The sequence below is a fragment of the Podospora anserina genome, chromosome 1, assembly GCF_000226545.1.
Source record: "Podospora anserina S mat+ genomic DNA chromosome 1, supercontig 3".
In the NCBI taxonomy this organism is placed as follows: Eukaryota; Fungi; Ascomycota; class Sordariomycetes; order Sordariales; family Podosporaceae; genus Podospora; species Podospora anserina.
In genome coordinates this window covers 377,032-388,057 of record NW_001914845.1, presented here as the reverse complement: position 1 = coordinate 388,057, position 11,026 = coordinate 377,032, and the positions used below count along the sequence as shown (strand labels likewise).

The window sequence follows — 11,026 nt, the reverse complement described above, 5'->3', positions numbered from 1 at the left end:
TTGCAGGACCCCTGGCGGACTCCCCTTGCAACACCACTCAGGTCCCTCACCTTTCCCCCTCAACATACAACATCAACTCCTGATTACTTAAAGTGAGCGGTTTCCCAGCTCGGAATCTTAGGAGAGAGTCTTTGTGTTTGTCCCCCTCGGCCTTCCCAAAACCGGTGCTAACTACCAAGAGGCAGTTTTGCCAAATCTTCGTCGTGATCTTCTAGATCGTCCCGTCTTTTAAGAAATCACAATAAATAAGCCTTTGGCTTCACCCAACATTCGCTTTTGACAAGCCTTGCCTCATTCACTTCTTCAGGCTGTGCCTCCTCAACTTTATCTCAAACGACCTTTAAGACCACAACACCAACATTCTTTCTCACCCAACCTCACCAACCCTCCATTCTTCCACCGTCAAGATGCATTCCCCTTCCCGCTTCCAGACCATCGCGGCCCGCTTCTCGCCTCACAAGCTTCGCACCTCGTTCCGCCGGTCCTCCTCTGCTTCCACCTCTTCCCGTGCCAGCAGTGACCGGATGTCGTTCACATCACAAGCCAGCTCCCCAGTCGAGACAATCAACAGCATTGTGCTCCGCCAGAAATCGTTCGACCTGGACGGCGATGAGAAGGACCTGTTTGTCCTCGAGCCGAGACCGGCCGCCACGTTTTGCAGTCTTGAGGCTCGCATGTCGTCCTTTTAAGTTGGGGGAATGGCACGCACGCACACACACACACACACACACACATGGCGTGGATTACACCAACACAGACACATGGCGTGGATTACACCAACACAGACACAACGCACACACACAAATGAAACGATTCTTACGACGACGACGCAACAACACACCACGCGGCACTGGGAAGTGGCAAGTTTATTTTATGAGCAAAACAAGGGGGAAAAAAGAGGTGGATAATGGTCTTCCAGTGCTGGAACTCCGACATATACACAACATCTTTCACCCAGTCCTCTACATCACTTTTTCACGACACCCATTTTTTTATACGAAAGTTTTAGGGATTATGGTTTTTACGGGCGGACTGACACACGGACGGATGATGCCGACAAAGATACCGGCCGGCGTTTTCTTTTGGGAGCAAGAGTCATGAAGAGATTTGTTTTATGGCTCAGGCTATTGGTAGCTGATTTTTGGGATATATTTTGGGGTATCTTTTTCTGGAGCAAAGGCAATGCCACACCCCGTAGAAAAGGGGGTGGGTGGCTGCCGTGCATGTTTAATGCTTTTCTACGCTTGTGTGAGAAAGTTGGTCCTGATATGGTTTTGTCAGACTGGCCTTCTTGCATCTAGTCTTGCGACAAACTTCAATCAAAAATCTGGCTTTATTTGCAGTCTTTGAAACTAGCACAACTCTTGGACCGTTTCTCTCTCTCTCTCCTTTTGCTTGTGATCTTGGGTTTGATGCAGTGGTTACCGTCGGCTATGTGAAGAGGAATGTTGTGCGCGCATGGACAGCAGCGGGATGCAGGTCAAGATGCGATGCATTGCAGATGCAAGACAGACTTCTCGTCTGAGCATGCAAGGCACCGATCGATCGTTCTGGGCTTGAGCTCTCGAACTCCTCATTGTTGCCACTGTCTCGGTTCCTGTCTGAGGTTCCTGAAGCAAGCACAAAGTTCGAAACACCGATGGGCACTTTTGGATTTTGGTTAAGGGACGGAGATCGGAGACGGGGATTGGTCTCGGATTGCGGGGCCGGAGAACCCAACTGTAAAGCCGATATAGGTGTGTGGCCGGGCCTCTCCGCTCTGGCGTTGTCGCGCTTCACCGCAACGAAAAGTCTCCAAAACCTCTTCCGAGGAGGAGGTTGGTCTCGGCTTTGCGAAAGGGACGAAAAACAGACGTGCAGCGGACGAGATAAGATTTTGATCTAACTTGATCCAGGGCTTCCATGTGGGACCACCAAAAGGCCAGCGAACGAGACGTCTTTCTCGGCGCTTACACAATTTATCGTGTGTTGGGCCACTCAGAGATGAGACTGCACATTTGAGCAAATCCAAGAAGACGGTGGAGGTTTTGTACAGCTGGCAATTCCACCCCTGTGTTCCCCAAACAGGGCGAGCAAATCCGGGGCGTTGCTCTCGCCTTGTTGCACCTGCGAGATGGGGACCAGCATGTGCCTGGTGACCAGCTAGACGTACGTAAGTGGGAGCCGATGCAAGCGTGGGTCGGGCACCAAAGGGGGAGAATGTTCGAGGGCACCTCCCACGGGCAGATTAAGGTTGAACCACTGGCAGTGGCGGTAGGTAGGTAGGCGGTGCGGGTGCAGACACTGCCATGACATGTTCTTTCCCACCTTGATCGCATTCTGCATCAATCCTATTGGAGCCGGTTGAGACTAGACATGACACTGCTTCCTGTTTACTTAAGATCGATGGGAAACCCCGAACCACTGTCTATCATGACGCTCCTGGCCAGACACTCCCCTGGCTCTGCTGCTCTCACCTCACTGATCAAACATCTCCGCCGATCTGGCATCATCGACATCCTCATCTCTTGGAGAGCATCCACAGTTTACTGTATTGTCTCCCCAATATCAATTCTGAAAACAGTCCCACGGAATTCAGCCGCTCGTCTGAGGAACACAGTCCGGAGGGTCTATCGCAGCAACAGATCAAAGATGGCAGGACCACAGACAAAACCTTTGCCAAAGGGCCGGCAATCCTACACTGCTCGTGAAACAACACCAATGTCGACGACAACAAAAGGAAGGATGATGGATTCCAGGGTGATGAAGCGGCAAAGCCGAACTGCCATAACGAAGAGACAGAAAGTGTCAGTTGTAGCATCACATTGCAGTCCGCATCCAAGACACAAAAGTAAGCACTTCTTTCAGATCTCACTTTTGCATCTTGAAGAAGCATTGTTTTCTGTCTCTTTTCATCGGTGTTTTGGCTCTTCATCAGTGTGAGCTGTGCCTTTAGTTTACTGTTTCTCTGGTTTTCGTCCGAGCTATTATGTTGCTCTCTGCGTCAACAAAGCCTTGTAGGCTGGAAGAGCAACTTGTTCACGTGTGGGCCTTCCGGCGGCGACAAGTGAATAGAATGGTTCTCTCTAGTACTATTGTTTGTTCAAGTGAATAGCCCTCAGTCACGCCAAACCTCTGCCTTTTCAGTCCTCCCACTTTTTCACCCATCAAGTTTCGCCGGAGCTGTCACTGCCAGCAAACTCCAACTGCCAAATTACGTCCACTGCTTCTGCTTTTGCGTTGCAGTTTTCTTCGTCCTTTCTCAGCAAACACGCAGAATTCGACGAGTCGCTAACGAAGGACCATCGAAAATACAGATCTCGAGGACTTCCTCACAACCAAGATCTTCCCAGACATGTATCTAGGCAACTTCGTGAACATCCTTCAGTTCAGCCACCAGGGAGTCGCAGCCCAGGGCTCTTCTGATTTTGATCCCAAGACCCAGCTATCGTCTCGACGCGGCAACCCTTGCTCGTTCCGCACGCTTCTCAATGACGGCGCTTCATCTTGCGATTCTCTCAGCAGCAGCACCTTTGAGGAGTTGGACAGTGGAGACATTCGATTTGACGACTCCGAGTGTATCTCTATCGGCCGCACCCTAGGGAACGTCCCAAACCATCAGTTGCAGAAGCGTGTGGACAGCGGCATTGTTCTTGAGACGCAAGGTCGTAATCATTACTCAGTTCCCGCGGACCTTCTTGCGCCGGAAAGTGAGCACGGTGACGAAACCATGGGCGACTATAGCTGTATTGAGCAAGATATCGACATGGCGATCTGTTCACCCATCTTCACTACACAAGACCACACGTTCAAGCGATCATTCAGCGCCAACGAGTTCCCGGCCGCCAGCAACCTGTCAGGCGTTTCAGAATCCGACAGGCAGGTGTTTGGCTCAATGGAGGCAATGAACATGCCATTCTCCTTGAACGAACCCGTTTTGAGAAGACACAAAAGATTCCCTTTCCGCGACCACGATGCCGCCAAGGACGATGAGGACGATGACATGTCCATCATTTCCGACTTCTCGCTCATTCCCAGCTACCCCCCTGGCGGAATCGACCAACAGTACAAAGTCAAAGTCAAAGTCGGCCGGGCAACCTTTAAGCGACTTCTCAAGATCCAGGCGAAGGTTGCCACCAAGACTGTTCGCCATATCAAGCGATCCTGTCGCGAGGCCATGGGGCAGGCTTTTGACCATTCCAGCCCCGTCTATAAACCGGCTACCTGTGTCCGTGTTGGGGGTGCCTGTTAAGCTGAGGAGAAACACAGCAGCTGTCGATGTACAATAATTTTGGAGTTTTGTTATTGCACAAGAGTCACTCGCTATTTATCACCCACCTCATTTTTGGACTCACCACACCTATCACCCAGCACCAAGACCTGAATGCGACTGCTCGGCACAATACAGTACCAACCGAGATCCCGATATCATGATATCACAGCATGTCACAGCCAAGGACTACGCGCAAGGGATGGCAAATCCGTCAAGTAGAGCACCATGAAGAAGCAAGTGTATCATCCACTGGCTTTTTTGCCTCGTTTTCCGGTTTGACAATGGCGCTGGATTCTCGCCAGCATCACCGCAGTCAAGATGCCAGATACTGGACCCCGGACAGCTGTGGCCTTTACCGAGGAGGATCCTACGATATTCAAACCGTACAATACAGAGAAGAGCGCAATGGAGCAAGCACCGGCTATTGTGCAAGGAGCGAAGGAACGGCATGGGAGGGGGAATTGGCATGAAGAGGGACAAAAAGCGAATTTGGGAGACTCGCAAGGAGAGGAAACTTTCGGGCGGAGAATGGGAGTGAGGTTGGAGAGTAGAGGGAGGGAGGGAGAGCTACAACAGCGATCAAACGGTCCTCTGCTTCACAAAGGGAACAACCCACAGCGGTCATTCTCCATCCTCTCGCTGCTCGCTTTTCCTTCGCGGTTCGATTCGTTTTTCTTTCTCTTTTGTGTTATTGCGCAGCATCCCTTTGGGAATGGGTTTTACCACTTGGGCATCGGTTATCGGAGTTTGGTCGGGCTGGGTTGGATTGGGCATGGAAAAGTACATTTGATACCCCCTTGTTGATATTCTAGAGAATTCACTTGCTTTTCTTTTTTGCTTTTACCCCTTGGTTTTGCATGTTGTGCTTTTGCCATTTGATAGGCTATTTTTTTTATTCTTTTTTTTTGGCGGGGGGGGGAAGCACTGGATGGTTGTGACGGTATGGCACCTAAGGCAGCTAAACATATCCTGATGTTGAATAGTGACCATAGGCATAATAGTAATACATTGACGATTTAAGTTGTGATGAATGCCATCTTGCTTTGGGTGCTGCATGTCAACCCACCCCACGTCTGCGGTTAAAGAACAAGACAACCTCCTGTCTCGCAGAATGTCCAGTTCGATCATCACAAGTAAACTTCTTTAGGTTGTTGCGGCTTCATGATACTGACTGGCCTGCACCCCTTCACAGCATCGCGGTATTCCTCAGTGTTCGTAACTCTCCCTCTCTTCTCTGTGATCTATCTCTGTACACATATACATACACTTCCACCCAGCCCCCTCTTGCCACATCATCATTAACCCTGTCTGCCTTCAAAAAAACAACAGAAACACGCAGAAACACAACAAACACAATCCCCAAAAACACCAATGTACAATGCAATGCTTTCATTCCCGATGCTGCCGTCCAGAAACCCATCATCGCCTACAAGTAAACCGACAGACAGACAGATACTATATGTACACGATTTTTTTACCCCCTCACCAACCCCCCGTTGCGGCCTCTCCACTTTCCTATCCCTTCTTTCCTGTGCCTGTGTGAAAGATATGTGTACCCTTTCTTCCTTTCCTTCCTTCTTCCTAATAAGTCTGCTCCTTTCTCCGCCCGTTTCCCCTGCTGTCCCAAATCTTGTCCGGAACCGCTTCCAATGTGCCATTAACATGCAACGATAGAAGCAACCGGGGAGAGAGCGAGAGACCCCATCCAAATCTCCGGTTCTAATCGGTGTCGTTGCTGTCCCCCTGAACAGAACGACGACGAGATTCCAGCGATAGCAAAGCTGAGGGGGGAAGAACAAAGTCATGGTACAAAAATCATGACAACGAGCAAACTAGGTAATAAAACAAACCAGACCCGAAACACCATCCCGTCTGCCCCAAGACACCGGGCGCCGCCGCGATAAAAATCGACTTTGTGACAAAAAATAAGAACGATGAACAAAAACCCTGCCCATGCCGTATGAAAAAAGAAGTAAAGACGCACGGCTGTGATACTGAAAGACGCCTCCGCCAATTAACCTTCAGTGGATATCCGTGATGATGAAGTGACGATAGCAAAAACACCCACGCCTGTCGTGGCCGGGTGTCCAAAAAATCTAGATGCCGAACATGGAACCATGATCTACAGCTAATCATGACGTGTCGTCAATGCGCCGAATCCAACCACAGAGTGGTATCCTGAGACTGTACCAGACTGGACATCAGAGGTTTAGAAGGGCCAACAGTTAGGCATCGTCCGAGATTTGGTCGACCGTTAACCCAAGGTTTTGGATCCCAAGCAGACCGGCCTGCTTCTTACCCCAAGCGCGAGTCACGATGGATGCTATGCGCAAAGTCAGCATGTGCTTCAACAGAGCATGAAATGATTGGACACTCACCCTTGAGGAACTTCTTGCTCGCGTATTTCTTGAAGAACGCCTCATGGCAGACGGGGCGGGCTAGGTAGTCCACCATCAAGCGATAAACGGGGTCAATTTCCGCCTCAGTGTAGCCGGCATAGTAGGCCAATGTCTCGTCCTACAATTGAGTCAGTTAGATGTATACACGATCGCAAAGTCCTAAGGGAGGCTTACCCATTCTCCACGGTTCAGGCACATGCGCGCGCAGTACATAGCAGCGGCGGCAATGTGGCTGGGGCGGTAGGCCATGAACCGATGGTCCAGCAAGCTGATCTCCATAAGATACTTGCCAAGAGTGCGGGAGTGGATGTCGTAGTTGTCAGCCTTGGAAATGCGACGGAGGAAGTTCATTGGGTTGGGGTAGCTGAGGTCGTAGTTGAGGGTTTGCAGAACGAATCTCTCGGCACTCAAGATCTCGGCCTCGCTGAATCCATCGTCGGCGACGTGACGGAAGTTGGCAATGTGGGGTGAGAGAACCTCCTCGTACTTGGAAGCGATGAACATGGCGGTAATGCCAACGAGCTGAAGACGGTCGAGCTGCACAACCTTTTCGGACAGGAAGCGGTCGATGATGTTGACGGCAAGGAAGAGGGTCTCGGGCAGGAGATGGAAGCGAGTGTGAACCTCGACAAGCCAGTCGATCAAGATGCCGCGCGTCTTCCACTCCAAATCATCCTGGTGGTCCATGTAGTGGGGGTTGGGGACCGAGTTGCATTCCAGATCGCGCAGGTACTCGAAAATGTCGTTAGCATATTCGGCGACCATGAGCGGGTCATCGTAGTCCTCGCGGTCGAGATCCTCGACACCTTCGGGGAAGACATGCTCGGCAGGTTCGGCAGCAACGGGCGCGGGGACAGCCTCTTTGCGGCGGAGATCCTCCTCGATGTTGGAGCTCTTGACGCGGAAAGACTCCTCAACCTTGGTCTTCTTCTCAGCCTCGAGCGTGTGCACCTTCTTGGGGGCCGGCTCGCTCTCCTCTGTAACACGCTCCTTCACCGCAGCGCTGGCTGCAGTAGATGTGACCTTCCTCTTCAAGGGACCAATGGCGCCGGCACCAGTTTTCGAGACGACTTTTGTGTTGTTGGCTTTCTCCTTGAGAGGAACAGCAGCTGAACGAGTTGTCGCAGTTGTTCTCTTCTGAACGCCAGCGGTGGCCTTGGGAGCGAGAGCAGCCTTTGCTGGCTTCTTGGCCTCGGCAGCATCGCCCTTCGTCGCATTAGTGACATCACCCAAAGCATTACGCTTCCGCGTGGGGTTGGCGGCGACAGTGGTCTTCTTGGACTGCAATCCCTTGGAGACCAGCTCGTCCACCTTCAAGGTAGCGGCCTTGGCACGAGTAAGACGCGTCGTATCAGTGCTGTTCTCGTCGTTTTCGTTCGCTACCGAACGAAGGTTTCTTGTCCTCTAATGATGATGTTAGGATGAGGTCCTGGCAGGAACAGGATGTGGTAGTACTCACAACCATCTTGGCTGATATGATCCGAGATAAGTCAATCGAATGTTAGGTAGAGCTGGATGCAAAGAGTGAGTCGGTCGGTTCCCAACGCGTCGGCACAAGCAAATGGACAAGTGAGGAAGAGGTCGAGCACAGCAGTGGGAATTGGATTGGCGTACAGTGGTCCCTTAAATGACGCGACAAATAGGAAAGGGCAGAGTATGTATGTGTGTGTGTGTGTGTGTGTGTGTGTGGGTGGGTGGGTGGGTGGGACTGAAAGTAAACAAAAGGAAGGGCGAGGCTTACCAAAGATGCTGGGGATAACGAACAACACGGGCAGGCGGCGTGTCTTCTGGTGGATATGCCTAGGAAAATCGGGAGTCGTGGTGACGGGGGCCCAGTCGTTGATTTGCTGTCGGAGTTGAGAGTCGAGATCACGGATTGGCGACGCGTTCCTGGGTCAAAAGGAGAACACTCGAGTTGATCACGACGACAGACAGCCTGCCACGGTCGATGGCGGTGCCAATGGTGGAAGCGTTGCTGGGTAGTGGGTGGAGGTCTTTGGGTATGGGAAAGAGAGGATGTTGACAGAGCTGTCTTGTTTTTAAGAACTTGAATGTGGAGGTTGATGGCAGAGTGGGACCTCCAGGGTTCGCGAGCCCAAATCAGAACGCGGTCGTAGCAGAGTCAAAGGGACGCGGTGTCCTGCACTGAGCCAGCGGCTGCCGGAGCAACAGCGGTCAGAAAACGGCCTGATTGGCTGCGGCCACTGGAACGCGCGAGAGCAAGTCCTTGGCGCCCCACCATGACTTTCCCTCAACCCTGCCAATCCAGGGTTATGTATGTCTCTGTCGCGGGAGGGGCATCCAACTTTGATCCAGCTGTCTGCGCATCGCAAGGGCGAACGCGCCGACCCACTTCCCGGTGCACAAGCCAGCAGAACTAGCCACAGAGCCACACAAACCAAGCCACATTTTCCGCCAAGCATCGAGCTTCCCACGCAAAAATCCCAGCATCTCGGGTGGTTATTTGAAGGCTAGGTATACAGAGATCCCCCGACGAGCTCCCCGACACCTCGCAGCCCATTGGCTGCTTCCAGTCTTTCCAAGGCCCATACGGAGTCTTTTCAATGTCCCGGCTTTGACTCCGGATCTCAACCTGCTTTCGCCTTGCGAACACCCCCCCGAGCTCCCCCGCGGAGCCCTATCCAGGACACATCTATACCATACCTAATGTTGCGATCGCAATTTCGGCCTTTGGCCGCCGGTGTGTCCGCCTTCTGCCAGAGCAGCCTCCGACTGGCTGCCCTGAGGGGATATGCGACCCAAGTAAGGAGCAACCACGACAGCGATGCCTCGACAGCCCTCTCCGGTGCTGGCTCGCAAGCCGATTACGAGCCTGTAAAGATGCGAACATACAAGCCAAGGACACCCAGTCTTCGTCATCTCAAACGTCCGATCAACGATCATCTCTGGAAGGGGAGGCCGTATTTGCCTCTGACCTTCCCCAAGAAGGGGCACGGCAAAGGCGGTAGAAATAACCAGGGTGTTATCACAGTTAGACATCGTGGAGGTGGTCACAAGCGGAGGATTCGTACTGTCGATTTTGAGAGATGGGCACCTGGGCCACACCTTGTTGAGCGCATTGAATACGACCCCGGCCGGAGTGCGCACATTGCCCTGCTGACACGCAAGGCAAACGGCAAGAAGACCTACATTGTGGCGGCGGAAGGCATGAGGGCTGGAGACGTCGTTCAAAGCTACCGGCAGGGTATCCCCAAGGACCTCCTCGACAGCATGGGTGGTGTTATCGATCCAGGTGTGTTGGCTTCCAAAACGGCGTGGAGGGGCAATTGCTTGCCAATGCACATGATTCCTGTTGGAACCAATGTCTTCAATGTTGGCTCCCAGGCGAAGGGTGGTGCTGTGTTCTGCCGCAGCGCCGGCACCTATGCCACAGTCATCTCGAAGGAGGAAGAGACTCGCGAAGACGGCAGCAAGGTCGTGACGGGTAGATTCGTCGTTGTCCGGTTACAAAGTGGTGAAATTCGCAGGGTCAGCAAGGATGCTTGCGCCACGATTGGTGTTGCTAGCAACGTGATGCATCACTACAGACAGCTGGGCAAGGCCGGAAGAAAACGTTGGCTGAATATCAGGCCGACAGTTCGTGGTTTGGCCATGAACGCATGTAAGCAGCACCTCTCCCCCCCAAGGCAATCTTGTCCCGTCAGCGTGATCACTAACATTCAGGCCAGTCGAACATCCCCACGGTGGCGGTCGTGGTAAGTCGAAGGGTAACAGAATTCCCACAAGTCCCTGGGGTACACCATCCAAGGGTGGTTTCAAGACCCGCCGGAAGAGCAACATCAACAAATGGGTGGTCACTCCCCGTGTCCGGAACATGGGCAAGCGGAGAGACAAGAAGACTGCCTAATCCCTCGCCGCGAAACGGCTCTTGTACATTATGTAGATCAGCAACATGTATTCTTCATGAGAAACTGGGAGTGCATGTGCAATGCTGTACCGTCTGTCCAACGTCACCCCCCTCATGAGATCACACCCAAGCAGGCGGCCTGGATGGCCTGGACGATTGGTTGATCTCAACTACCGGCCTTAGCTCGTACGGCCAGACCAGGCGCCAAACACAGGAAACTTTGGAGACCCATGACAGAGGGGCAGAAAACAAGAGGAGAAGATTCGACGTCTTGTCTAGAATGTAAAAACGCAATCGCTGTCGAGCCGCGTGAGAGACTTCCGAAAAGGGTCATTGATATCGATAGTGGGGTAGAGTGTTGCATGCACACACTGCAAAGGAGGGGACAATTTCAGGTGGCTAGCGATAGGACTATGCCTTATGTAGACGGTCTGCCTCGTATGATATAGCCTATAGAGGCTGAGGATCTGAATGTGGTTAGGAAAATGTCCTGGGGTGGTAGTCCCT

General features: G+C 52.3%; 3 protein-coding genes across 3 annotated transcripts; 2 read left to right on the top strand and 1 right to left on the bottom strand.

Annotated features, from left to right (window-relative positions):
• Positions 1-3,334: 3,334 nt before the first annotated feature.
• Positions 3,335-4,231, top strand: PODANS_1_13915 (uncharacterized protein; the record flags this gene model as incomplete). The annotated part of the gene is made up of 1 exon (XM_001905060.1): positions 3,335-4,231. One exon carries the CDS (start codon positions 3,335-3,337, stop codon positions 4,229-4,231), a length of 897 nt encoding a protein of 298 aa, XP_001905095.1.
• Positions 4,232-6,477: 2,246 nt separating this feature from the next.
• Positions 6,478-8,116, bottom strand: PODANS_1_13910 (uncharacterized protein; the record flags this gene model as incomplete). Its single annotated transcript, XM_001905059.1, has 4 exons — positions 6,478-6,575; positions 6,631-6,769; positions 6,826-8,055; positions 8,111-8,116. The coding sequence occupies 4 exons, from the start codon at positions 8,114-8,116 to the stop codon at positions 6,478-6,480; spliced, it is 1,473 nt and encodes a 490-aa protein (XP_001905094.1).
• Positions 8,117-9,126: 1,010 nt separating this feature from the next.
• Positions 9,127-10,519, top strand: PODANS_1_13900 (uncharacterized protein; the record flags this gene model as incomplete). Its single annotated transcript, XM_001905058.1, has 2 exons — positions 9,127-10,273; positions 10,341-10,519. Coding segments are annotated over 2 exons (1,326 nt in total), but the record flags the coding sequence as incomplete, so codon positions are not given.
• Between the last annotated feature and the right edge of the window lie 507 nt (positions 10,520-11,026).